We start from the raw sequence: 27,170 nt of genomic DNA, 5'->3' as shown, positions 1-27,170 counted from the left end.
ACTGCTACCCAACGCCATGCCCGAGACCCGTCCACAAGATTAACTCGTATCCTCCTGCTCTAACTTTGTGGCGATGGCATCCCACCATGCCCCGTGGGCACCACGGTCTACAGCCCCAATCCTCTCGAGAAGCATGCTCACCCCACGCACGCGGTCGACAAACTCACTCAAACCGAGGCTCGCGAGCCTCTCGCCCGCCGTGTTTGCCGCCTTGACCCGCTCACTGGCCGAGCCAGGCGCCAAACGGGCCAAGATGTTACCCCTCAGCCGAGTAAGGAGCAAACGCAGAACGGGCTCGCGTGGTTCCGTGCCGCGGATGGCCATGTCCTGGCTGGCAGTGATCACCTTGCTCACGAGCGCGCGAAGATGTTGTTTGGTGGCAGCAGGCATGCTTCGGCCCTCCACAGCCGCCATAGTGCCGTCGACAATCGTTTCCGTGTTGGGGTGATTAGCCTCCAACACGCTCATGATTCTACTTGCCTCCACCTTCCAAGGCGAGCGAACGTCTCGCTTAAGAAGATTCTTGCATTGCAAGAGCACCGCGCCAACAGTGATCACATGCTGAACAGTCTTGGAGACTTCGGACACTCTTTGACTGTCCAGTCGTAGCATCTCTGGGACAGTGCCTTCTTCCAGCGGCAGTGGCTGTGTGAAGACGTCCACCAAGATTTGCGCGTATATGCGCGTGCCTGTTGGGCGAGACTTTGGGTGATTGATCCCCTCGGGGTCTCGCCTCTGGACCTCAGCGAGAACCTTGGTCCTCGCCGCTCTCCAGGCCGCTTCCGCAGCGCTGAGGTCAATCTCCCCTGACTCGATCTCCTGCGTGAAGCGTTTCGCCTCGTACTGTGGTGCAGACTCGATCAACTGGGGAGCAGCAACCCGGAGCATGTAGTTAATGTAATCGCACAGCATGACATCGATGAAGCCGCTCAAGGCCTCGACCCTGTCGATCAAGTTGCCATCGCCCAATTTGTTATCCACCAGATCCTTGACCTCGGCATCTCGGAACGGCGCGCAAAGCTTGGGCAGTAGGCCTGCCATGGCGGAAAAGAACTTTTCATACGAGAAGCTTCCGCGCTCAAACTGTTTCTGCGCGAGCTCGGGATCAAACATCTCCTGGATCAGGTTGTACATGCTGTTGCCAGGCTTGAGCATACGCTGCAGCTTGTCTTTGATCTCGCCAGCCATGAGCATGAAGAAATGGAAATTGACGGCGTTGTCGATTGGCGCATCGCTCTGCATACTGCCACGCATTTGCTCAAACATGGAACGTGAAGCATCGGATACCTGCGCTTTGTATTCGTTGATAGGAATCTGGTATTCCTTGTTGATAGCCAGTTCGTGAACAATGCCGCGGTTGTCGGGAAGCAGGCCGCCGAGACCACCTGGCGACTTGATGGCAATGGCCTTTGTCTGAGTCTGTGCCTGTGTGTTCGACGGTGTGGCTGGAGGGGTGAGTGGTCGCTGAGAGGCGTCGCTCTCGCTTGGCGTTGGCTCTGCAACACGGGGTTTTGTATCGCCCGTCTTCTTCTTGGCTCTCCTTGCCTTTCTTGCTTCGGCGACAGCGTCAAAGATCATCTTCTTGCCCGCCTCTTGGCCAGCGAGTTTCTTGATGCGCACGATGAGCATCAGTTGACTGTCGCGGATGCTTTGCTGGTACAGCTGCGAGGCTGCGTCGTCCGTAGTGTCCTTGACCGTCTGGAAGATGGCGTCAAGTTCGACGAATTGCATCAACATGACTTCAATAAGGGCATTCGAGTCTCGTGACTTCCAAGCGATGAAGGCGTTGTGAAAGACGGCATATGCTTCTGGCAGCTTGCTGACCAGAGCTGGCGGCACGGTATATCGGTTGGTCGAGGAGAGCCGCATAAGGATATTCTCGAACACGATCAACAGGTCCTTGGCCTTGCTGACGAGGTCCTGTAGCTGGGGGTTATCTAGGTCGGCACTGGGTAGCCGATGAGAGGACATGTCGCCTTCGTTGTCCCCATCTGTTTTGGTGGCCAGGACTTGATTGGGGTGTCCCAGGATCAAGAAGGCGCTCAAAAACGTACGAACAGCAGCCATTTCGCCAACAGATCCGGGGTCCGCTTCTTGCAGTCCGCAGGTGCGCAGTAGCCTTGCTGTCGTAGTGAGCACCTTTTCCTCAGCCAGCAACTCCGTGACTGTGTCGAAGGACGTGCTTCTGATGCCATCCACAGAAAGGCCTAGCGAGTTGAAGTCGATCATTGCCCTGCGCCGGATACAGCACCTCCACCAACTCAGGATCTTTGAGGCGGCCTCTTCGGGGCTCATCCGACGTCGCGGGTTCACAGGGCTTGACTTCCGCACAAGGACGCTTTGGCCTCTCCCGCGGTTCCTTGCATTCTGCCTCCGCAGCTCTTCCCGTCTTCGATCAGCCTCGGCGAGCCTTTCCTCCATTTGCGCCTTCATTTTGGCCTGGTCTGTTTCGCGCTTCTCCTTCATGAGTGTAGCAACTTGCTTGGCCCGCTTCACCTCCTCGGCGCAGTTGGCCACGATCTCTGCCAGGTTGCGTTCACGCGCCTGCTGGGCTGCCAGAGCGCGCTCTTCGGAGGGCTTGGTGTCTTTGGATGCGGCCTTTGCCGTGGCAGCGCGCAAGCGGACTTTTTCCGCGTGTGCGGCTCGGTCGGCCAGGCGTGCCTTGCGATCTTCGAGGAACGACGCGCGCCTCAAGTGTTGCGCAATGTGTTTGCTTTGATCCCCTTCGGTCGGCAAACTCGAAGAGCATTTCGAATGTGCGGAGGAGAAGCTGTTGCGTCGCGAGGAAGCAGCGGATTCCCGTCGACGAGCGTGCGAGGGGCGATAGAATCGGGCAGCAATGTGTGGTGGAGGGGTGAATACCCTGTCTTCGTGGAGGATGGGGTCATCGTCGTCTTCATCATCATGCTCTGGTGGCATGGAGAGATCGTAGGTGTCAGTCATCAAGCGAAGGTCTGCATCATCATCGTCGACGACCAGGGTGTTTGGTTCATTGCTGGGCGAGAGGTCCATGTGGACGTCGAGCGAGTCACGACGCATGGTAGGTGGGCGACCTTTGTCTCGCAACGACTGCGAGGTCGATGTGTCGCCTCGTCGTCGGAGCGATAGGGAAGGCGATGGTATTTATTGCTACACGGGGTGCAGCAGTCTGACGCTTTCGTAATCGTCGCTGTTCCCACACGGGATCGGGAGGCTGGGTACGGAGTAATAATAGTCTGTTTCGCATGCGGTGATCGAGCCAGGCGCAGGTCAGCCTCGACTCAATCCGGCCGAGATGACCGTCCGTCTCTGGCGCTTGAAATCTAGTTGCATAAACGAGTGGCAAGAGAGACGGTATGATACAGCATTGTAGGTTACCAGGTAGCGGCTATGAGGATGGAGAAGGGTGAATTGATCGTGGATTGCAGGACTGTTGATGCAGGCAGGATCACCTGGTTACTGTGAGTGGGTGGGTGCGGGGCGGGATGGACCTCCCTTACTGTAGGTACTAACACCCTCCGGGCGCAAGGCACATTAGTGTTGTTAATGCACATCGCGGGTGGAATCTTCGAGTTGCATCACGTCTCGCTTTCCCCAGATCATGTCAGATGGACGGGAAGTGCTAGGCTAGGCGTATTAAGGTAAGGGATATAGTAGTCTACATTCGCACTTCATCCGTCACGTGTGTAGTAGGGTCGGTAAGTAAGTCCACTTATTACTGTAGCGTTCCTCGTTGTTTTTGTCGTCGCTGATCATCGTGATACTACGTCTTTCCAGCACGACTCGCGTCCTTTGTCCCCTGTCATCATCACGCTGTCTTGTTGCATCGTCAAGTCACCATCACTGAAGAGGCACTATAGTGATATATATCGATGTATCATGTCTTCATGTTCGTTTCGCACAATGTTAAAAGGTGTCTGCGACAGAGGTTGTTTGGTCCGTGATCATACAGTAGTACTCTCCATCAACTGCCCGCGCCACCCTCGTTCGTATGCTGCATTGCCAATGCGTCCACCTGGGGACCTTTTCAGTTCAAACCGTAACGCCTTATCCATGCCCATGTTGCTGTTGTCATACATCGAATAAAGGTGACTCGTGCACGTCATATTATTTTGAACAGCCAGTGACGATTCTTCTGCCTCGTAGCCTATCGGCGAGGCTGGGCAATGGCCATGCTGCCCGATCGCGCTCGTCCAACAGATGGGGTGGCTATTCCCTTGTCATTCATCCTATGCGTCCACTCCAAGACTGTCTCGTAGCACAGGACGTACTGTCGTAAGCTCTGCACCATACTCAGTCTTTGCTGTCGGAAACCCTCGACTGCCTTTTGGATGAGGTCGACCGACTCATCTCTCAGCCAGGACGTCTCAATCGTGGATGCGCCCATCGACGGCTTCCGCTGGCTAGACGATGGAGTGCGAGAGTGGGCAAGCGTCATTTGTTTGTTGGTGCGCGGAGACACATCGTCGCCTTCAGCCATAGCAACGTCGCCGTCTGCATCCTGCGCGGATGTCAAGGAGCCCTTCACAAGGCGCTGGCGTTTGAGCATGTCAATGACACTGTCCACAGTGCAGAACGTGCCTGTCCGACCACAGCCAGCCGAGCAGTGCACCAACATGGGACGCGAGTTATCATCGGCCTCTGGCTGGTCGTGCCAGGACACGGGCAGATGATCCGACGACCTGTGGTTGCCCACGACATAGGGCGTCTCCACGGGCAGAGCCGCTCGTTGCATGACATTCGCAAGCTCCACCAGAGCCAGCAGATGCGACGGTTGCGCCGGTGTCCCAAAGTCGGGCCACGACGAAAAGTGCAGCTGCGTGATCTCGCGGATAGGCGCAAACGGATGGGCCGTGTGGGAGAGGGCAAACTTTCGAATCACCACGTGGGGCGCCTCTGGCTGCGATGCCTGGGAGGTGCTAGGCGATGTTGCTGGAGCGTGCACAGACGTCACCGTGTTGGCTCGCCTGCGGCTAATGTCGCCCATGGTAACCGAAGCTGGCGACGCGGAAGACTCGGAGCGATACTTGTCCATGTCAAGCGACGCTTTCTTCTCAGACAGTGGCTTGAGCCGGATGGAACCATAAGCACGCTCTTGCCAGTATGAGTGGCACTTGAGCTGGCCGCCTTCCGACTCAGCGGTGAGCATCACAATGACGCGCACATCCTGATCCCAAACGACGGACCAAAAATCCTACACTTGTTAGTTTCATGAGTACTTGGGCAGAAGCGAGCTGCTCACCTCAAAAGTTGCCGGCAACGGGCCCTGTGACGCGATGTACCGCTTGTTGCTCATCGATGATTTGACGTGACTTGCATTGACGTAATCGCAAGATTGCGATTCCTTTTGCAGCCTGACACGCGCGTGCTCGAATGGTAGAATGTCCTTGTAGCGGTTCTTGCCACCCTTTTCCACGCCACAAAGCTGGACAGTCTTCTTCTGCTGAGCTGTGTGCGGGTCGAACGCGGCGTACGCCGTCTGCATGCGTGACTTTTCCGCCTTCTCAATATTCAAAAACTTCTCTGACACCATCTTACCTTTGTCGGATTGTGCCGAGGCTCGACGAAGCCAGAGAGGTACCTGGGATGAATCGAGACCCTCGGGACGTGACACCTGAAATTGGCCAACACCATCCGCCAAATCCATGTTCTGTCGGATATTGGAGAAGAATGGATTGGTACTGCCGGTACCCATTGGCAGAGAGACGCCTCCAATGACAGGTGCTATACCGCCGCCGGCGCGGCTTGACTGTGTTGCGTCTCCCTTTTGTGATTCCGAGTCCACCAACTTCGGGTGAGTCTCCTTGAACCGCATAAAGCCACCTTTCAGGATGACAGTTATGCCCGTGTAGCCCTCGCTAGTAAACTTCTTGATCATGTTTTGCGCGGTAACAGCATCCTTTTGGTCTGATGAGTGCGAATCGTACACCACGATGGCGCTCATCTTCCGCCAGTTGGCAAACTTTGACGAGCCATGTCCACTCTGGAAGGTCTGCTGCAGTTTCTGAATGTTGAATGTGGCGCGCTTCAGCAGAGTCGTGGGGATGCAAAGGTTCAGAGCACCCTTGATACGCGATGCAGCGTAGTTCTGTGCTGATCGGATATCAAGGATAAGAAGGTCGTCTTCGGGCATGCTCTTCATCATGTCTTTGAGCTCGTCCCCCGCAATCATAGCGGGACCAGATCCCTCTACCCCGTTGTGCGGCAGAGTCGCAGCTCTTGCCTTACCTCCCATACTCGGTGAGGGAGGCCCCATCTTATGTTCCATCAATGAGAGACGCGGGTCCCGGTCTTCAGCCCTTGTCAGTTCAGTGCGGTTCTGCAAACCGCTCATTGGCCCGGGCGACTCAAGACGTGGTTGACTAGTTATTGTCGGAGGCAAGAAGAGTGATGATGAATCCGAAGTGCGCTTCGAGTCAGCCGAGACGTAGGCGGAATCGTGCGAGGCGGTATCGTGGTCGACATCCATCTTCTGAGGTTGGGGTGCGTAGCTCGTCGACCGCGTAACAGACATCTCGGAGCCAATATCGCTAGCGTGTGTGTGCCATCTTGACGGGCGCGGCCTTTTGAAAATTGGATTCGGCGTCAATGGACCGTTTCCTTGGCTGTCTCCGAGCGCAAAGGTGTTCGCTTTATTTGAATCAATCTGCTTCCTGAAAGCCTCAAACTCGGGGTTGGCCTCGAGCGGGACCTGGGTCTGTATGGCAGCGCCGAACGATTTCACCGATGATGTTGATGGGCTCCATGCATTTCGTCCTGGGCCCGAGGATTCTTGGGGGCTGTTCGTAGAGTCTACAGCGAGGCCAAAGTAGTTGGGACTTGACGGCCGATTATCAGCACCTCGATTCGGTGATGATTTGGGCGGATGGTGCTGTCCGACCGAGTAGGGCCCGCGGGGCGATGCCATGGGAGTCGTCGAGTTGCCGCCTTTGTTGGATCGGTGGCAGTTTGAGGATTGAGAGTGTGGGTGTGCATGTGAAGATGCGGCGAAATTAGAATAGGCTTGTGTGTAGCCATGCGAGCTGCCCGTCGGGGCAGCCCTACTTGCGGCCTTCATGGTGTAATGAAGATCTGGCGCGGCGTCGTGCATTGCTTTGTGACGAGCTCGAATTGCTGTATCGGTAGTCACGGGGCGACTAAGGTTGTGAAAGTCGAATCGAAATTTCTCGACGACTTCATCAAGCCATGGTGGCGTCTCGGATCAAGATTGACGATGTTTGCTGTCAAGTTGAGAAAAAGGGCACAGCCCAGGCCCCGGCAAATGCCAAGAAAGAAGTGAAGTAATAAGATGGCGATCCAGCGGGGGGGGGTAAGGTTTGGTATCTCAAGACGGTTAAGGACAAGGCGCCCTGACGTGACCAGCTGTATGTGGCAAAGATTACCAATACAAGCAAGGCTGAGATTCTGAGGCGAGGAGTATCAACCTGTGGACTGTGTGGCAAGAATCGGCTCGCCGCGGTTGTTGCCTCGAGCTAACTGACGACTGGTCGCAGCGGCGTGAAAAAACGGGAATAATAGGCGTGAGAGGATGACGCGAGCTCCAAAGGTTAATAAAAACAATGGAACAGCTCAACAAGCTTTCTGACACAAGGCAGTCGGGAGCTGCGAAGAATGATGAAAGAACAAGTTGAGAAGAGGTGGATGAGGACCGATAAGGGTCCCTGCGTACTAAGTAACTACCTTACTACAGCAACAAGCAGTAGGTGGGAGGAGCACGCGGAGCAGAGCCGTTGCGTCAGAGGCAAGAAGAATAATGAGGACGCTCCTGGCGGCTTGAGAATGGTTTCAAAATCGATCGATGGCCGTAGATGAAGTTGGTGCGAGGCGCTTGCCTCTGCGCTGGTCGAAATTGAACAGAGTCGCCGTGGCTCACGACTCAGCTCCTGGGACAAAGACTTGAAAGAAACTTGATGGAAACTGTGATATGGTTGTCCATTCAGGTATGAGTAGTTTCCTGTGATTTTAGGGGTCTCCTCCACGTCGTCTCATGAGACGAGGGCCTGTAATGGAGGGGCCGAGGGGGTACCTGCTGTGGTTGCGTGGTGAGAACGGTGGGCAAATAAGCGTCGAGCTCAGGAGTCAGGAGCGATCCTCTTTCCACGACGGGGTGCAGTCCTTTCAGACTGCTTAGTCGCAGGGCAAATGCTGTGATAACGAGGCGGTTGTAGATCGGCAACGTGGTCTGCAGGCTTGTTATGCTAATTAATCAAAAGAACCCTCCCTAAGGCGAGGAATAACGAGAAGAAGCTGTTCCAGCGCTCACGAGGGTAGGCAGCTTCCGGGCCAAAGTTGTTGATATTCTGATCGGGTGGTGTGGTGGGGGCCACAACAGATACGTAGCGGGTACGTCGTCACACTGAAGGATGATCTTTACTCTGACCAGCTACGTACTTAAGCTGTATTTAGTGTCCTGCTGCTGTGGGTGCTGCGTGTTCGACCAAGATTGGACTGTATATTTCGTCCTCAGGCTGGAACACTCGTGAACGTTTATGCTCCTTCTGCTCAATATCGATAGTTTACCATGACTTGACTCGCATTCCTACTCAAACAAGGCACGATGTTAACCGCCTTTTGGCAACTGGCAGTCTGCTGGAGACTCCAGGCCAGCCACCTCCAGTCTACCGTGTTCTTCGAACTGGAACAATCAGCAGCCCCCGTCGTCATGTAGAGCCCCACTAGGAAGTTCCATTTCAAATCTGGCCAATCAGAGCAGAGGTGGCGCTGCGTCCCGACGTCACTGAGCCTAGCAAGCGCCATTTATAGACTAGCGCCCACATGACGCCGTGGGCGTTCCGAGTCGAGACCGTTAAGAGACCGATTGATCATCCCCCCCATTTGATCAGCGTTGAAGGTGTCGGCCCTTAACTCCCGATGCGTGGGATTGGAAACAATCTTGAGCTCGTCTCGTTCTAGATAGCAGACACGAGATTGATTAATGGTCACGAATTGCACCTGTTCACCTCGCGTGTTGACGCGCAACATCCGGCGTAAAGTGTAGCAGACGCGCAATGACGTAGTTAGTCTGAATCACCCGTTCCAAGATTGAGAGTGAGAGCCGCACCTGGCTCGAGCTAGGATCACCCGCGTAGGCTGCCAGCCGGCGCCGCCCTTCACCGCCAGTATCACGTTTCACCCGCATATGCTGCTGCCCCTGCCCACATTGCAGCTGTCCACCTCCCTCAAAGCCGAATCAGCACATGTCTCCGCGCGCGTTGGCTGCAATTCACGAGAAATTGGTCGAGTCCCGACCGTTGCATTCCAAGTTAGTCTCGTTTCACCCCACTACCTATGCGACGGGCAGTGCTCCAGCGGCCCACCCTAAGACCTCTTGCCTCTACGTATGTACGTGTATTAAGCCTCAACTCATCATGCACGCCTCGAGGCCTGAACAGCTTTCCACATGGTCCATCGCTATTTCTGACTAGCACACGAAAGTACATGTACCGATTTGGGTCAAGACGCTTGTCATATGAAGTCTACAAATCCTTGTACGTACAGAACAGACCGGTCTATCCCATCGCCCCGCCGCCTCGAGAGCACGTGTCGCATTGCGAGATAGTGATGGAGAACCGAGAAGGGATCGATTCGTCATGCGATTGCGCCCTTCGACTCGGTGAGGGCCATGGCTAAGAAAAGCGGCAAACCGCAACAATCTTCTCGCCCGGCTATTCGTAATCGTAAAGGGGCTGGTCAGCGGTCGAGATGCGTGCCCGGCAAAGGGCGGGCGTGGGATGGGACTGGAATTGTTGGGGGTCGTGGAATTCTGGAATTACCCAGGACCCTGACGTCTCGCGTGCCGCTCACTCGTGCCTCCTCGTGGCTTTGTCCTCGTGCCTGTCCTCGTTCCTCCCCTCCCGCCCCTGAGCGCGCTACGCTGCGCCTCCCGCTGCCACTCTAACACGGACTATCCCAGAAAGCGCTTTTGGCTTGAACAGCAAGGTGTGTCATCTTCCTACGGTGTGGTCTACGTTCTAATAGAGTCCTGGTGGACACCGCTAAGGATCACATAGTCGTAAGTGCTGTGACAGAAAATTCCAGGCCGTCTTGCCTAAGCAAAAGGAACGTCCAAAGATGAGAAGGTAAAGCTGCCCATCAGGTATAGCGACATGTTGAAGACTGTCCTAACCAGAAAGCGACAATAAGGTACCTGGTAGTCTAGTTCTCAACAATAGTCAAGTCCCGGTCCAGGTCAACGTTCCATGGACCGAGTTGCACCCCGAATCACGACGATGTGACAAATGGGATGGAGCTTAGCAACTAGCTGTACAGTTTCTCTTCCACTGTGGCTCTGGAAATGATATCGATGAGCATGTGCATTAATGCACGCGCTTAACCAAACAGCGTTGGCAACTTAACTTAGATACCCCAATATCCATCAGGGAGCGCACCTCGTCTGCGGGCTAGCCTAGAACTTGGTAAATGTCATTTTCTAACACAAGACTACGCTGGATTTTACGAACATTCCTATTTGCGTTATACATATCGACGGCTGTCTGCGATTATGCATGTCCCTGTGACATCGTGCTTGACTGGAACACAGATGACTTATAAGCTCACTCGCGCTTTTGATACGCCACGCAACAGAAGGCATCCAAAGCTATTCAACGGCATCAAATCTACCTACTATAAATTTATTCGGTAAAGGAACATCGTTGATCAACGAGTTTTCTTTTATCTCGATCACAGCCCGCCTAACCTCGTGATGCTCGCTTAGCACAGGGTAGGCGCCTACCCACAACAGACCTCCACTTGGACCTCCGATATCGCGACCGGACACATAATAATATTGATCATTGCTCAAAAAAGGAAGGACAGCATCGCTGAAACCGAACAAAAGAAGAAGAGCAAAAGTCAAACACCATCATGTCGGACGAACAGACCAGGCCTGATCGCTTCAAGCATCGCAAGGTGCCGGCCCCAGTGCCAGCTTACCTCCCCTCAGCTGGCTCCCCCCTTGCCGTCAACAAAGACGTCTACAGTTCCATCCAGCAAGCCCCGCGCGTACTGGTGCATGAATTTACTCTTCCCATTCGATCAGGTCGTGCGTGGGAGGCGCCAGCAGGGTCAATCGTGAGGATCACCACCCCTGAAGGTCCCCAGGTTGGTGAGTGTAAAGCACTCTCAGAAGGCATGAGGAGAGACTAACGGCACAACCCAGGTGATCTCAATGTCTGGAACCTGCACAACCCTTCGGAGCGTTTCTGGGCTTCACGGACTCGCCAATTACACGCCTCGCATCTGTCCACATATGATCGTCTGTGGTCCACGCTGCCTTACCTGCGCCCTCTCGTCACCATTCTCTCGGACTCCCTTTCCTCCTATGGAAAGGACATTAATGGCGGTCGCGTGCACGATCTCCTCGGCACGCGATGCGACCCCTATGTCAACTCGGTTCTGAGCTCCGGAGCTCAGTACAACTTCCACTGCCACAGTAACCTCGTCCGGGCTGTCATGCCATGGGGCCTGCAGGAGAGGGATGTCCACGATGTATTGAACATCTTCCAGGTGACTGGGTTGGACAAGGAGGGTCGGTACTTTATGAGCCCCTGCCCCGCGGAAAAGGGCGACTCGCTCGAGTTCCTGGCCGAGACTGATGTTCTTATGGCTCTGAGCACTTGCCCCGGCGGTGACCTGTCGCTATGGGGCTTTGGCGCCGACAGCGAGGCTGAGATGATCAAGGTGTGCCGGCCTTTACATGTGCAGGTGTATCAGCTGGAGGACAAGGACTTCCTCGCTAAACAGGGCTGGAAGCCATCCGAGCCAGCACCATACAGGGGCATGCACGGCATGACAATTCCCGAGGGCGAAAACAACCCGAGGACCGTATCTCGATAGTCACAGGCTTACGTGCGGTGAGACACAAACATTGTGGAATAGGCATGCAGCCTCATTTGTACAATTGATGAAGCCCGTAACACCTCCACTCCAAACCCGCGCCAAAATCCATCTATGGTGTTTTGCCCACTTCTTACTTCCACAATTTGCCGAGCGACACCTCCTTGTCGTCGTGCTTGTTGAGGATCTTGGCGGTTGCCAGCTCAAAGTCCTCCTGTGTGACGTGCACTCTGCGCTCACGCAGCGCGTACATGCCAGCTTCCGTGCAGACACCCTTCAGTTCGGCTCCCGAGCAACCGTTCATCTTCTCTGCAATCTTGTTCAGGTTGATACCACGGGTGAGGTTCATCTTCCTGCTGTGAATGCGTAGAATGTCTGCACGCGCCTCGACGCTAGGTGGGGGGAACTCGATCTTGCGGTCGATACGTCCGGGTCGTAGCAACGCAGGGTCGAGGATGTCGAGACGATTGGTGGCCATGATGATTTTGATGTTCTTTGTCGGCTCGAAACCGTCCAGCTGATTGAGCAGCTCCAACATTGTTCTCTGGACCTCTGAATCACCACCCGAGGAGCCTTCGACACGCGAGGAACCGATGCTGTCAATCTCATCCATAAAGATGATTGAAGGCGCATGTTCACGCGCCATGATGAACAGCTCTCGGACCATGCGGCTACCCTCACCAATGTACTTTTGCACAAGCTCCGATCCCGAGACCCTGATAAATTTGCAAGCCGTGTGATGCGCGACCGCTCGCGCCAGCAGAGTCTTTCCTGTACCGGGGGGCCCGTAGAGCAGGACGCCCTTGGGCTGTGCGATGCCGAGTGATTCGAAGAGCTCGGGGTGCTTGAGACCGAGTTCGATGACTTCCTTGATCTCCTTGATCTGTTGGTCCAGACCACCAATCATGTCGTATGTGCTGTCAGGCACCTTCTCGACCATCATCAGCGAGACGAGGGGATCGACAGAGGAAGGGAGGAGCTTCTCGAGTTTGTAGCTGTCGGAGAGGAGCGTCACGCGCTTGCCAGGCGTGAGCTTGCCGACGTCCACGCTGTCTGACACGTCGACCACTGTTCCGCGTTAGATCTCGTTAACCCCCTGTAGCGACCGTTGCACCTACCGTATTTGCCCTCTGGGTGCACCTTGACGAGGATCTTCTTGGTGCTCATCACCTTGACCACCTCGCCGACATAGGACCCCGGCTGCTGCAGCAGACCGAGCTCCTCTCTCAGTAACCGCACGCGCGAGTTGTAGTCATTCCGTTGAGCTTCGAGACGTCGGAGAGCAGCTTGACCCTTGAGGATCTCGAGCTTCATGCTCTCGATCTTGTTGCGGTAGTACTCGTCGAGCGCCATGGTGGCGGTTCTGACGGGTCTCTGATGTCGAGCAGGGAAGGGGTCGACGTCTCCTCCTTGTGAGAGTCTCGATGTGTTGGGTTTGTCGTCGGTTGGCAGCTGTACCTGTGGTGATGATGTCGTCGTCGTCGTCGTCGTCGTCGTTGTGGTGGGAGTTGACGTCGGCGATGGAGCTGGTGCTGGAGGCTGCAGCTCGAATCTCGTAAGCTGCTGCAGGCAAAAGCGCCAACGCAAGCAGTTGGGCAGCGCCGGAAGACACATTTTTCCGCCCCGCTACGTCTCAAACATGAGCAAAGCATTTTGGACCCTGCCACTATCGAATCATTATTCCACGGGGTTCAGAGTCTGTTATGTGTTGAATTGTTTCTGTTCATGCCCCGTGATATCGCCGTGGCAGCTCCCAGTTTTGTTGACCCCCATGTCTGGTCAGCGATCATCTGCTACGGCCAGCATCACCAGACTCAACGTGCAGCTCATTCTGTCCGCGCGCCTCGAGGCTCATGACGCTGGAACGTGGGGCCTTTGATGCCAAGACCACTCGTGGGCAAGATGATAAGATCACAAGTGCAAGAGGCCCGCATTTGTCGCTGTTTGTGTGCAGGATGGACGGCCTTATTTTTTGGGGGCTGGCTCGAAGCCTCTGGTGAACAGCTGCTTTGCATTGCCATTGCATGTTGACCACACGAGAAGCACTCATTATCCTAGCATATCTAACAAGCGTGGGTGTTATGCGTGGCTTCCAATGAATCGTACGGCAGCAGCATTATCGTCCGGTACGTCCGTGCCGACGCCAAGTCGACATGTTACGTGGACACCCCCGACGGAACTCCAAGAGCTCCAACCACCTTCAAGCCCAACCTTTTGTACGGATACCTTGCCTTAAGGTACCTTAAGTCTTAGCTTCATCGATTGCTGATTTGCAACCGACTCTGCCGTGTCTGGCCCAATCACGAACTTACCTACTTGTACCTCATCGTCCCGAATTATTGTGTTTCTTGAACCTTGTCTTGTCTCACCTTTGTCATCTGCCAGCCCGCCCTTCTCCATCTCCCCAATTCCAACAAGTTTGCGGCCTTCAGCTCTCCGCGCCAGTTCCCGTCCACTCGTCAATCTCGCACTGTCATGAAGTCAAACGTCTGATCGTTGCCAACCACCATATTCAGGTGCCATGGATTCGTCATATCATGCCGATGACCAGCCTGCGCAGCAGCGGCAGCAGCAGCAGCAACATGCGGACTCGGAGAACCCGTCGCAAACCGACAGCCGGAATCCAAACAGAGCCCAGGGACAGGACCTATCTGAAAGCTTCCATTCGACTGACACGATCCGGCTCAGGCCAGAAGGCTATGGCACCGTAGCCAACCCTGCCGCGTCGGGCAGCCGACCGCCAAACCCAGCTACTCCCCAAGACCGATCACGGTCACGTCAAGAGCAGCCAGCTCAATCGCCACAGCCACACAGAGCCAAGTCCTACAGCCGCCTGCGAAAACCTCCGATGCCTAGAAGAATCTCGTCCACCACGCCCCATCGTGGCGCTGTCTTCTCCGCCGACGACGGTCCGACCGAAGTCGAGGCCGACGCTGTGCAGCGCGGCGCTCGCGAGCGCGATGCTTCAAACTACGGGACGCGCCGTCGTGCTCAAGCCCCACCGAGCCTGTCACGCGTGCACTCGCGACAAGAGGAGACCGAGCTGGACCCTGAGCCGACGACCTCGGAGCCTGCAGAAGCCGAGGACGAATCTCCAGAGACCTTTGACGAGCACCCTGACGAGGAGCCCTCCGACGAGCGCGTGGACACAGACGACGACGACGACGACGATAGCAGCGATGTGAGTGACGCCGAGAGCTTCACGCTCAAGGACAGGCAGCAGGCCATCAACCAGACCCATCCGTTTGGTATCCGTGTGTGGAAGCCCGCCTTGTACAAAAAGGACCGTTCGATCCAAAAGTCAGCCCAGGCAGATATCCATTCGACGCCCGGAGGACGCGTTAATAGCTGGCTACTCCTGTTCAATCTGATCTGGACATTGGCCTTTGGCTGGTGGATGGCTTTCTTCGCTGCTCTCGGTGCCATTGTGTGCCTGCTATTCGCTGCTGCTCCGAGTGGCAGAGAGTATGGCAGGGTGCTGTGGGGCGTCGCTGGTTATCTCTTCTACCCCTTTGGCAAGTTTGTCCGCCTGGAGAAGGACGAGGCATACTTGCACGAGGACCAAGATGAAGGCCGCAGCATCTCCGAGTACGAGCAGTGGCAGCAGGGCGATCTGGAATACGGTCGTTTGTTCTTCGGCCCCGAGAGCGAGAACAACCGATCGATTGTTGGGCGTTCGCGAAGAAGCCTTGACTCCGAAGCCAGCGAGACGGAAAGTTTGCTTGGACGTCGGCGACGCGGCGAAGGCGCTGAGATGCCCCCCCCTATGAAGCGACGCCTGTTTGGTCGCGGTGAGTGGAACATTGGCCGCGTCATCTTCTTTGTCTTCTTCTACGGACTGATCTCCCCATCACTGCTGATTGTGTCGGCCATATGCTGGTTCCTTGTCTTCTGGATACCCATGGGCAAGGTCACCATCTTGCTCTTCTCGCACCTACGACGACACCCTCTGGCGCTGTCTTTCGAGCCCGATATTAGTTATTCGCGGTCGAGCGAGGCTCCGGACTCGTCCATCTTGCTGTGCACATACCGCGCCGTCGGGTCCAAGTATTGGAAGTACACGATTGACGGCACCAACATTTTTTTGATCAACCTGATGGCTGTAGTCGTCTTTGTTATCTTCGACTGGGCGGTCATTGATAGGGCCCTCCATGTAGAGAGTTTCATCACTTCGCCGGCGTTCCTCTTCACCATGGGATTGCTATCAATCATCCCTCTGGCTTACTTCATCGGCCAAGCTGTTGCCTCCATCTCAGCACAGTCCTCCATGGGCCTGGGCGCAGCTGTCAATGCCTTCTTTGCCACCGTTGTCGAGGTCTTCTTGTACTGCGTGGCCCTGTCCCAGGGCAAGGGGCAGCTCGTCGAGGGGAGCATTGTCGGTAGCATCTTTGCCGGTATCCTCTTCCTGCCGGGCTTGTCCATGTGCTTCGGCGCGCTGAAGCGCAAGACCCAGCGATTCAATGCAAAGTCGGCCGGTGTCACCTCCACCATGCTGCTCTTTGCCGTCGTGGGAGCCTTTGGCCCGACACTTTTCTACCAGATCTACGGAACGCACGAACTCCAGTGTCTCGACTGCGATGAGAACTTCCTCAACAATCCATTGCTCGGTGGCTCCCGAGACTGCCGCAAATGCTACTTCTCGCAAGTGCCAGCGCTGAATGACCGCTTTTATCTCGAAGCTGTCCGGCCATATTGCTACATGGCCGCCTCGCTGTTGTTCTTGTCCTACCTCATCGGCTTGTGGTTTACTCTCCGCACGCACGCGGCTGTCATTTGGAATGTCGAGGCAGAAGAGAAGCGCCACGAGGACATGCAGTCGTCCGTCGTCCGCACATCCCAGCCGACCACTATTGGCGGCGAGAGCACCGGTACGGATATAAGGGACACGCAGATCTACAAGCGTATCCTTGGGCAATCGCTGAAGCAGGCTGGTATGTCCTCTCGCTCGGGAAGCCTGACTCGACAAGGTTCTAGTGCCACGCAAGAAGCACTGAATCCAAACGGCGGACCGGCCACGCCTCACGTGGTGCCACCGAAGGATGGGTCACTCGATGCAGCCCGAACCAAGATTCATGTCCCCGGTCTTAGTGAGGCCGACAACCGACAGCTTGTGAGGGAGGTTGCGGAAATTGCGGCGACGGCTGCGACGCTGGCGCAGAGGGAGCGCCAATCTCGCAAGCACTCTGGCCTGCCGCACGGCTCGAACCACGCAAGTGCGACGCATGGCTCTGCTGCTCATGCAAAGACACAAGCCGCTAGAGCCGGTGCCTTTCATGATGAGGAAGAGCCGGCGCCTGACGCGGCTGCTGGGCAGGCTGAGCATGGTGGTCACGATGCGCCCAACTGGAGTCGAACCAAGAGTACCGTCATTCTTCTCGCTGCCACGGTGATGTACGCCATTATCGCGGAGATCCTGGTGGACACTGTGGATGTGGTGCTGGAGAGCTTTGCGATTGATCAAAAGTTCCTCGGTATCACATTGTTTGCCCTGGTTCCCAACACCACTGAGTTTCTGGTAAGCATCTTCTGCTCGAAATGCACATGCCTTTGCTAACGATGATTGCAGAACGCCATCTCGTTCGCCATGAACGGCAACATTGCCTTGTCCATGGAGATTGGTTCCGCGTACGCTCTGCAGGTCTGCCTGCTGCAGATCCCCGCGCTCGTCCTTTTCTCTGCCATATACCACAACGTCCCCGAAGGGGAGGAGGTGGCGTCGTACACCTTCTCCCTGTTATTCCCCCAATGGGACATGGTCACCGTCATTCTCTGCGTCTTCCTCCTCAGCTACGTCTACGGCGAGGGGAAGAGCAACTACTTCAAGGGCAGCATCCTTGTGCTGACGTACGTCGTGGTGCTCATTGGTTACTACTTTAGTGGCTTCATGTCCGACGCCATGGGCGAGGAGCGATTCGACACAATGGGCTCAGATGGCAAGTATCAGACGTACAGGACGATGGGTCGGTCCAGATCGGGCCACGCGTTCTAGATGGAGGGGGTTGTAGACAGAGGTGATGACTGCGCACATTCTTTTGGCATTGCATAGCCACTTGGACTTTCTTGGTGGCGCACGGATTGAATGATGCTTGGGACGCGACGGTGTTTTAATGATTGAGGTCGCTGCATCCCGCGTTTGTTTGGACAGGTACAATGAAAATACACGTTTTATTTCTCTTGGTCTTACTATACCAGATGCGCAATGAGAAGACTGGAGCTTGCGTCCGTGACGCGAGCCATGGCGGCACGGCGCAATGTACCCAAGCTAATTGCCAGACAGAGTCACTTGTCTGTATGTTGTTTGGGTGTTTTGCGATTGTGTGTCTACGAGTTTCGATACATGGGTACTGACCTTCAAGCTACCTTAGATGCATGCGCATGCTGGCCTACAAGTGACTCACCAATATGCTGGAGAAACGCACGTAAATAATGTGACTTGCTGCACACGTAAGGCTGTTACAAGGTCGTGTCTGGCTCTGTGGCAGCATTTTCGTCGCGAGGCGAGTTGAAGTGGGCCATTCAGGGGTAAATCAAAACAAACGCGCGTTCAGGCAGTATTGAGGTGCCAATGATCTTCCCACATATCCATCAGGTTGCACGTTCCAGGCCCTTCTCTCAGGCAGCGCTGTTTGAAGATCGTCTTTAGACGAGAAGAAATTGAATCCATTGGCTTCCCTCCTCAACTGGTCTCGCTTAGCTGTGGCGAGTGTTTGTCGCACATGTGAAAATCCCCGCTGGAGTGAACGTCAGAGACGTCACTCATAGCTCCATAGGTTGGAGTGAATGCAGTGGCTGCCAGAAGTATTTATAGGCGATGGAATCCCAGATCATCTGCCCTTCTTCTCTTCCTCTCTGTATATATATACGCCTTCAGCGACGCTTTGTGGGGAAAGCTTTCGACGCAACTCTCGGTCGGCCCCTGTATCTCCCCGAAGACATGGGACATGGCGAAGCTTCTGTCCCTAACTCCGCAAGGCCTTTTCTCTACCTGACCACCGCCAGTCTTTACTGCGCCCTGGCCCCCCGATCTGGTTGACTATTCCGGAGCCAGTGCACGGAGGGCCTATGCTGCAACATTCCTCGTCCCTAGCTGGTTGCTGCGCGCGCAAGTCTCTTGGTCCAGTGTGATCGCAATTGGAAAGAGATCACTACCGAATGCTCCAAGAGGCCGTGTTACCGCCTTGAAGATCTGTACCTGTCGCGTGAGGAGCCAGATCCAGATGGCTTGGTGGTGGTGGGAGCCATTCAAGCTCGGCTCCGACAATACCTCGCCAGACACGTACTAGGGCCTCGAAAGACCACAACCCCCTGAGTGGCCCGGGCACTACAGCCGGCACCCCCGCCCTCCGATCGCAATTCTGGGACCTCGATGACTGATCTATGTCCCTGGCCATGTCATCGCCACCACCAGCGCCCTAGGGACCGTCCCGCCAAGGGTCCAGTTGCCCGAGGACGACATCCGTACCTTTGCCGCCGGCTTCCGGACACGGCGGTTCACAGCCGGCCTCGTCAAGTTCACAGAGACAGACGAGTACGGATCGTTCATCTTCGACCGGGGCAGCCACGGGGCCAGCGGCCGGATCGCCCAACTGTACATCTTTGTGCCGGCCTGCGGGGAGAAGCGCGTCCAGAAGGCCGCCAGAAGCGCAGACGATATAGCCGCGCATTGCTGTATGATGATCGTTGGCCGGAGTAGCATGGCGTCATGTCGCCAACTGCTCGGACAAGTCCTAGAGATCCTCCTCGCTCGCGCTCTCCTGCAGTATATACCCCCGGGCGCGGTGAAAATGCCGGACCAGTCGTACACAACGTATATGCCAGAGTGCATCGTTGACGCGACCTACATCACCATCAAGCCGTTGACGTATTTCGAATCTTGGACAGGGGACCCAACCGAACTTTCACTCCAGCCCCCCCAGACCTACAGGCTCTTGGCAGATGTACCGGTCAAGCGCAGGGGCCACCAAAAGCTCAATTTGTGCTTGCTCGTCAAAGAGCGCGGAGGCCAACGTGGACACCCAGGAGCGCCTCATGAGCGCTCGCTAGGTGAAGCTGGCTTCCGCCGAGGCCGGCCTGACCGAGACACTGCCATCCGGGCTAGCGACCATCGTCCTCTATGAGGCGATGAAGTCGTGATACCATCAACCGTTCAACCGGTTCGCGTGGGTCATCGCCCACAGCTCGAAGGAGGACAAGTATGACTACCACAGTGACGTGGTGACTCGACTAGGGCATTGTTGCTCCATTGTGGCTAGGATCGTCTTGGCCTTGGAATCATCTCCCGCGTGTTCTTCAAAAACTTGACATGGTTTATTTTGATTGGTTTTACCTTGCCTTGCCCCTGAATCACCCCCCGAGATGGTTGTGTTTGGCGAGTGGTCTACCCGCGCCATTCACCCGCGTTACAAGATTTGCGGTCCGAGAAGGCCTGGCCAACACTATGGGCTCGTGTTGGCGAATCGCGGACTGGTTGACAACCTCGCCCACTTCCGTCACCTGTTTATTGAAGTCTTGCCTACCTTCCACCCTATCCACCATAAAGCGGGCGAGACTTAGCATGTCGCGACCAAGGAGGAAGAGGTTCAAAATTACCAGGCCTTCGACGTCTACCAGATGCTAGAAATTGGGACCTCGGACGACGAATGTGCACCGCCCGGACCCGGACGAAGGTAGCTGCTGCGCCCTTGGTCACCCGTTCGGTATCAAATACTTCTGTGTCGGCGACTTTACGAGGCACCTCTGCGAAGTGATCCCTCGCCGGCAGCTCAAACTTGTATACCGTCGTATAAGTTTGCGAGCGAGGGGGAAGTCCAAGAAGCCACGAGTTGGCTGAGTAGGACTGTCAGACGATACCTTAGATCTTTCACATCCTGCCTAGTCGCAACTTCTCCTTGGCCCGCTCCTCTGCTATTAAATTTCTACCCCCAAACATATACCGTCCTGCAGCATATTATGACTGAAATATGGCGCGCGGCTCCTATCACGAGGCTGGCGCATCCTCCGCCGCCGCCCATTCAAGATCGTCCTATGCCTAGCAGCAACGCTCCCCTGTCAGGATCTCACCTTACTTCCTCCTCGTCAATCCAGCCCATCAGGATGGATTGCCAACGATCCTCCTTGGAGAAGCCACTGATCAGCTGGAGACTTGTCAGTTCACAGTGAATTGTCAAACATCCATTGCACATCAACCTCAAAACATGGGCATTCGTTCGATGGGGCCGCGACAACACCCCCGACGCCCTTGGCTGCGTGGATAGTACAACAGGACGAAGAGGAGCACGAGCCCGACCCTAGAGCCACCGTGAAGTCTTGGAGCTACCGTGAAGTCGACCATCAAGTGGTTTGCAAAGAAGCGCTCCACACACAAGGGCAAGGAAAACCCCCCCAAATGGCGTCCGCCACGTTGAGGCACTTGCAAAGAACCACATCCTAGGTGTCTGGGACTACTTTTGCAAGGCGGACCCCCTAGGCAGCCGGTACGGAATTTCCCACAAGAAGATGCTGAGGGATATTGGAGGCACGGCGGCCGAGGCTAGAGAACAGTCGCTGGGGATGAGGATTCCTCCTCACGCCACAGGGGAGTGACTCGACAACAACCTCGCATCAGCGCCACAACAAGCATCACCACCACCAGCCGCACCACATCCACGGGCAGCAAAATGTGGCCGGCCGGCCGCACGCCCAAGTCGCCTCCGGTGCCCACTAGGAGGCGGAAGGGACCAAGGCACGCGGGATCCGAAGAGGCGTTACTAAGCAGAGTAGCTGAAGTCTATCCAAGGCACTCCACGCCAAAAATACGAATCCCACAGCCTCTGGAACATTGCTTCTGCCTGCCGGAAACCAATTTCGATGCTGCAGAAGAACCATATTTTCTCCTGGCTGCCAGGTGCTTGACAACACGTCCAATCTCGGTTTTAAGGAAATAGTTGGTACCAGTCACCACCATCACAATTTCAACGCAATCTATATCATGACTCTTGGTACGGTACACTACAACCCCGGCATCCAGGCCCGTCCACTACTATCGTCCCCGGGTCTTCCAGCTTATCAAACTACATTCACGTTCCCTGCAAATAGTGCTCCAAAGCTCCTCTGTTTCTTTTCTGTGGCTCCTCAATCCAGAGGTGAAGTTGCCGAACTCAGAGCTCACGACTCATTGTGGAAAGTCTGTCATCATAAGCCCCACAAACAGTGAGGAGGCAGGAACAACAACGCCACTGCTCTCATCCTGGAGGAGATCTTCACCAGACTAGGACGCTGACGGCACCCCTTATGATCAATGGAAAACAGTGCATAGGAGCCGGCGAGGGAAACAATACGCAATAAAGCATGTCTTGCAGGAGCTCTCTCGAGCATGCTCCTCTCTTGACACCCGTAATGCCGGAGAGGAACACTAAGAGATTCCAAGGGAGCGACGGCAAGGCCGCCGTCGACAACAACGCCCAGTCAGTCAGTCGACTTCGTTCTCGATCCTCGCTTCAAATCAGAGCTCAAAAGCATGGGACATTAATATCAAAAACTTCATGCAAGAGGCTCAATAATCACTTCAAGCGAACCTCAAATTCACGCCCGATGCCTCGCGTCGTCTGTGGACGTCGAAGGGGACAGCGGCGGCCGGGTGCGTACGGGCAGCGAGCAATGCCCCTTGAAGGCTCTTCGAACCAGAGCACATCCCTGGTAAGTTGTTGCATTGAAACCCTCTTTCTCATGGTCTACAAAATATCTGACAATGTCATGATCCGCGGGACGCCAAATTGAACGCGACCACCGCGCGCGAGCTGCCCACGAATACCAATGCCAACTTGTCACCACTGGGGAAAACTCTCACCAGCTTCCTTCATTTACGACCTCGCACTTGACTCCAATGATCTCAGAGGTAGAGCCCGCCGCTGTTCTACGCGGTGCCCAGGAGGGCAGACCGATCCCGCGTGGTCTAGCCCTACCCCGTTCTTGGTGGGATCTGGAGGGTGGGATCTGGAGTTCCAGAATCAATGTTGGAACAACCTTGAGGTCGAGGAGGCGACAAAGGATATGATCGATGAGATCAAGCAATACCACAGCAACCTGTCGTAGCTTCTCCACCTGATTGAGGAAGGACTGTGTAGCCAGCGGTTCGGTTCTACCAGCTATGGATACACACAGAGCTGGCCTGGTTGACGGCGTGACGCTTTTCAATGCTGTCATCGAGACGTTGGAGATGAATATCGAGATCACCGAGGAGTGATTGAACTGGTTCCAGGAGATGATGAAGCTCACGTCCAGCGACTACGATAACCCGTTCCAACGACAACGGGGCCCAGGTTACGCACTTCGGAACCCCTGGCAAAATCACTAACTATGGGGGCGAGAATACAACTAGCCTAGCGTTGCGATCACTTCAAAGATATTAAAGGCACAAACCATCTCGTCTCAACGGATGATGGCTGAGTAAAAACTTTTGAGACGAGCAATCGTCAATGATGCTGGCGGTCGACTGTCGCCGCCGTCTGGAGGCATGAGACGAATGGTGGGAACGGGAATGTTTGTGATCTCAGACATGGTGTTTATATCAGACCAGACGATAGGCAATAAAGAGGTGAAGACAGAGAATGGAGGAACTGTATGGCGGATGGAGTGTATGGAGGCCATGGTAGATCGCCAGTACCTAATGATGATACAAGACTTTTTTTTTCTTCAATTTTTTTGTTCTTTTTCAAACGAGAAACTGGGCTGCGCAACAGGCATGGACACTTCTATTTCTGTATTGTACACATTGATGGGTTGGCTGTGCGTAGTGGCCAGTCAGTCTGTACCCTTTGACTGCATCCGCCTCGACGCAAAGGGGCCAAGAAGAGGCATCGGGATCAGCGTGCAAAAGTCGGCAAGGCCGCTTTCTGCGTCGAAATAATTATCAAAGTCTTCGGCTGGTATTCTTTTCCCCCTTTCTCTCCTCCATCAATCTGGCTATGTGGACTGGCATCGTTCACTAGTCCACTTCCTCTACCTTAGGACCGTGTTGGTCTTCTTTTGCCTGGATTTCTATTTGGGACCCGCCTACTTCTCCTTCATTTCTCTGGTGGCTTCGATCCGACTGGAGGCTCCGTTGGACCTAACAAGGTGTTGAAGGTGACTCAGCCTGACGACTGAGGAGCACCAGGTGATGCCGCCCGAGGAGAAGCCACTCTTGGATGTGACAAAAGATAGAGTCGACGTAAAGACCAGGTAATATTCGGATGTTATTCTTCGAGGGGCATGGCGATGACTGGTTAAATCGTGTAGCAAATCGACATGGCATGGCGATGGTCGATCTTTCACGAATCACTCGCTCAGACGAGGAGGTTTTGCGAGGAGAACTGAGATGAACCAATAAGTGGTGATTCAACTCCTGAATACCATACCCAGCCCACTAAGCATCGTACTTCATATATTGAGATTGAACTACTACCTTCTGAGGCCGTGGGACCCCTACAAAATGTACGCACCTGAACCAAGCATGTTGCTTGATCTCTTGCTTCACTCATAAGCAAGACTCTACTAACTGCAGGTACCTCATTAGAGAGATGATTGAATTTTAACCCAAAGACCCATGTCTTCTCGAAGGGGCAGTCGCGGTGCCGGATCTCAGTGACCATGGGGGTCGGCGGGAGGCAAGCACGGCAAGACCAAGAAATCAACACAGAACCATACCTTACCCTATTTAATTAAACCTTGCGCCTACTTGACATAGAAAATCACAATCTTCATCTTCCACGAACTCACAGCCCACTACCATTAGATGTAATCGAGTATCACTTCTTACCCAGGATGAACGACTTACCATTACGCACGAAGGGCGGAACTTCCCCTGACTCACAGATCAAGTCGGAGCCACTCGATGAACTCTCCGCTTCAGAGGGGACCTTGGACAACATCCCAGTCTTTGAAGGAGAAACAGCTGGCTCCTCGAGCGCGACCCCTGCTGCCAGCACACAGTCTTCTACTGCAGCTATCGAGCGACAACCCGCCCAACAGATGAATAAGTCTATCTTAAAAAGGAGAGAATCCGTGACAGAACAGCCTGGACCCTCTTTAAAGAAACCAAGACGACGAACCCAGACCCATGGCCCCCGACGCAGAGTCTCGTTTGCCCCAGGGACACAAGGAGGTCGTTTTCAGCCTGCGCGAGCAAGTAAAACAGGCATCGACTACCATGCCCAGATTGAGCAGAGAAAACCCAAGAGCCGACGCAAGCCGTTGCCGCCTGATAGAAAGCCCGATGGCAAGAAGAAGATGGGTTATGTTCACGGGAAGAATAGGAGGAGGCACGAGGTTGGATCAGGGGAAGCCAGGCGGACGGGGGATGCTGAGGAGAAGGCGAGTGAAGGTGCTGTGAGGGAGAAGAATGGAGCTGCTGCCAGACAGGAGGAGGAAGACTTGGGCATGAAGATGGAAACTCATTAATGCAACGAGGGTTTGAATGACGTTAAGCCTGGTTGGCCCTGGTTAAGCAGTTTGGAACACTACTTGGCGTGCCCAGACGCCAATGCGGCCACGTACCAGCAGACAGGTGCCGTGATCCGAAGATGGCTTAAGTCTACAGTCCTTCAATTAATCTGTTGTTCTGACGGTTGCGCAGCTCCTTTGGTCGTCCTCCTCCTGTTCAGAAGAACCCCTGCTCCCCCACACGATCCGTAACAGGGGCAGGCCACGATGCGGAGCGACACGTACCGAGATTGCTCTCATGGGCTATCATCGGCAGTACTACTCACCGTGAAACAATGTTTGCGGGAAAAGTAGCGCATTTTCTAGCTTCTTTCTCCAACTGCTCGTCTTTTACTCGGCATCTTTTCCGGCTTCTTGGCTAGCATCCCCACGCCTCGTCCTGCCATGATCATCATATCATAGTAACATCCCTCGGAGGCACTGCCTCCGAGAAGTATATGTATAAGTAGATGTTTCGACAAAGCTTGTGTAAATCATGACATCGGGCGCGAGCACGTAGTTTTGGCCCTTGAAACAACCATGCACTTCACCAAGTCGTTCGTCGCGGCGGCGGCCGCAGCCGGCGTCCGCGCGCAGGAGTTCACCTGGACTGGCACCAACCAAGCTGGAGGCGAGTTTGGCGAGACAGTGTTCCCCGGCCAGCTGGGCAAACACTACATCTGGCCCACGCCCGAGTCTGTGGACGTGCGTATATACATGTCATGCCACACGCACGAACTCTTGGCTGACGAACGCAGACACTTGCTGCCACGGGAATGAACACTTTCCGCGTAGGCACCCGGATGGAGCGTCTCGTACCCGACGACATCAGCGGTCCCATCAACGAAACGTATTTCGAGGGTCTGAAGAACATCGTCGACCACATCACCGGGCAGTGAGTTGTTGCCCCCCCATAACCGTACAGCAGACTCGTGCTGACATCACCCAGGGGCCACTATGCCGTGATTGACCCCCACAACTACGGCCGCTACTACGGCAACATCATCAACGATATCGACGGTTTCTCTGCCTGGTGGACCAAGATTGCCTCGCGCTTCGCCTGCAACGCGCTTGTCATCTTCGACACCAACAACGAGTACCACACCATGGAGAACTCGCTCGTGCACGACCTCAACCAGGCCGCCATTGACGCCATCCGCGCGGCCGGTGCCACGAGCCAGTGGATCTGGGTCGAGGGCAACGCCTGGAGCGGCGCCTGGAGCTGGGTCTCGTCCGGCAACGGCGAGTCCATGCTCGACCTCTCCGACCCGGAGGACAAGCTCGTCTACGAGATGCACCAGTACCTCGACTCGGACTCGTCCGGCACCCACACCGAGTGCGTGTCCCCCACCATTGGCGTCGAGCGTCTCCAGGAGGCGACCGAGTGGCTCCGGCAGAATGGCAAGATTGGCATCCTCGGCGAGACGGCTGGTGCGAGCAATGATGTCTGCAAGCAGGCGGTCGTCAACGAGCTGGACTTCTTGCTGGACAACAGCGACGTCTGGAAGGGTTGGCTATGGTGGGCGGCGGGACCTTGGTGGGGCGACTACATGTTCAGCTTGGAGCCGCCGACCGGTGTTGCGTACCAGAACATGTTGAGCGAGATCCAGCCGTTCATTGGGGCATGAAAAGCTCTGTAGGCGTGAACAAAAATGTATAGCGAGTGAGCACGTACTGTGGTTTTGCTTGAGGACCGAGTTTGAGATCCCCAGAAATCTACATATACTGAATAGCCACGTGACTAGCGCGCGCCACACGCTCACGCCACGTGCGCCACAGCTCCGCCAAAGTCCGTTGACCAAGTGCCAAGACCCTCCAGACCCTCCAGAATCCAGATCAGCGGCGTCCTTGCGATATCTGTCCTTGTCCTTATCCTCGTCCTCGTCCAACAGAAGATATCTCTCGCACCAACGACCATC

General features: G+C 55.1%; 6 protein-coding genes across 6 annotated transcripts; 3 read left to right on the top strand and 3 right to left on the bottom strand.

Annotated features, from left to right (window-relative positions):
• Positions 1-39: 39 nt before the first annotated feature.
• Positions 40-3,039, bottom strand: J7T54_007330 (uncharacterized protein; the record flags this gene model as incomplete). Its single annotated transcript, XM_051507019.1, has 1 exon — positions 40-3,039. The coding sequence occupies one exon, from the start codon at positions 3,037-3,039 to the stop codon at positions 40-42; it is 3,000 nt and encodes a 999-aa protein (XP_051361707.1).
• Positions 3,040-4,126: 1,087 nt separating this feature from the next.
• Positions 4,127-7,069, bottom strand: J7T54_007329 (Tyrosine-protein phosphatase-like protein; the record flags this gene model as incomplete). Its single annotated transcript, XM_051507018.1, has 2 exons — positions 4,127-5,173; positions 5,222-7,069. 2 exons carry the CDS (start codon positions 7,067-7,069, stop codon positions 4,127-4,129), a joined length of 2,895 nt encoding a protein of 964 aa, XP_051361706.1.
• Positions 7,070-10,842: 3,773 nt separating this feature from the next.
• On the top strand, positions 10,843-11,814 carry J7T54_007328 (uncharacterized protein; the record flags this gene model as incomplete). The annotated part of the gene is made up of 2 exons (XM_051507017.1): positions 10,843-11,083; positions 11,138-11,814. 2 exons carry the CDS (start codon positions 10,843-10,845, stop codon positions 11,812-11,814), a joined length of 918 nt encoding a protein of 305 aa, XP_051361705.1.
• Positions 11,815-11,947: 133 nt separating this feature from the next.
• J7T54_007327 (uncharacterized protein) lies at positions 11,948-13,428 on the bottom strand (the record flags this gene model as incomplete). The annotated part of the gene is made up of 4 exons (XM_051507016.1): positions 11,948-12,882; positions 12,933-13,223; positions 13,273-13,374; positions 13,425-13,428. The coding sequence occupies 4 exons, from the start codon at positions 13,426-13,428 to the stop codon at positions 11,948-11,950; spliced, it is 1,332 nt and encodes a 443-aa protein (XP_051361704.1).
• A 907-nt stretch (positions 13,429-14,335) lies between these two features.
• Positions 14,336-19,931, top strand: J7T54_007326 (Low affinity vacuolar monovalent cation/H(+) antiporter; the record flags this gene model as incomplete). The annotated part of the gene is made up of 3 exons (XM_051507015.1): positions 14,336-17,329; positions 17,381-17,774; positions 19,231-19,931. 3 exons carry the CDS (start codon positions 14,336-14,338, stop codon positions 19,929-19,931), a joined length of 4,089 nt encoding a protein of 1,362 aa, XP_051361703.1.
• A 5,860-nt stretch (positions 19,932-25,791) lies between these two features.
• On the top strand, positions 25,792-26,879 carry J7T54_007325 (Endo-beta-glucanase A-like protein; the record flags this gene model as incomplete). Its single annotated transcript, XM_051507014.1, has 3 exons — positions 25,792-25,956; positions 26,010-26,146; positions 26,201-26,879. 3 exons carry the CDS (start codon positions 25,792-25,794, stop codon positions 26,877-26,879), a joined length of 981 nt encoding a protein of 326 aa, XP_051361702.1.
• Between the last annotated feature and the right edge of the window lie 291 nt (positions 26,880-27,170).

This window comes from Emericellopsis cladophorae (assembly GCF_022114955.1).
Source record: "Emericellopsis cladophorae strain MUM 19.33 chromosome Unknown NODE_27_length_275652_cov_118_915141, whole genome shotgun sequence".
NCBI classification, from domain to species: domain Eukaryota; kingdom Fungi; phylum Ascomycota; class Sordariomycetes; order Hypocreales; family Bionectriaceae; genus Emericellopsis; species Emericellopsis cladophorae.
This window is presented reverse-complemented; position numbering and strand designations above follow the sequence as displayed.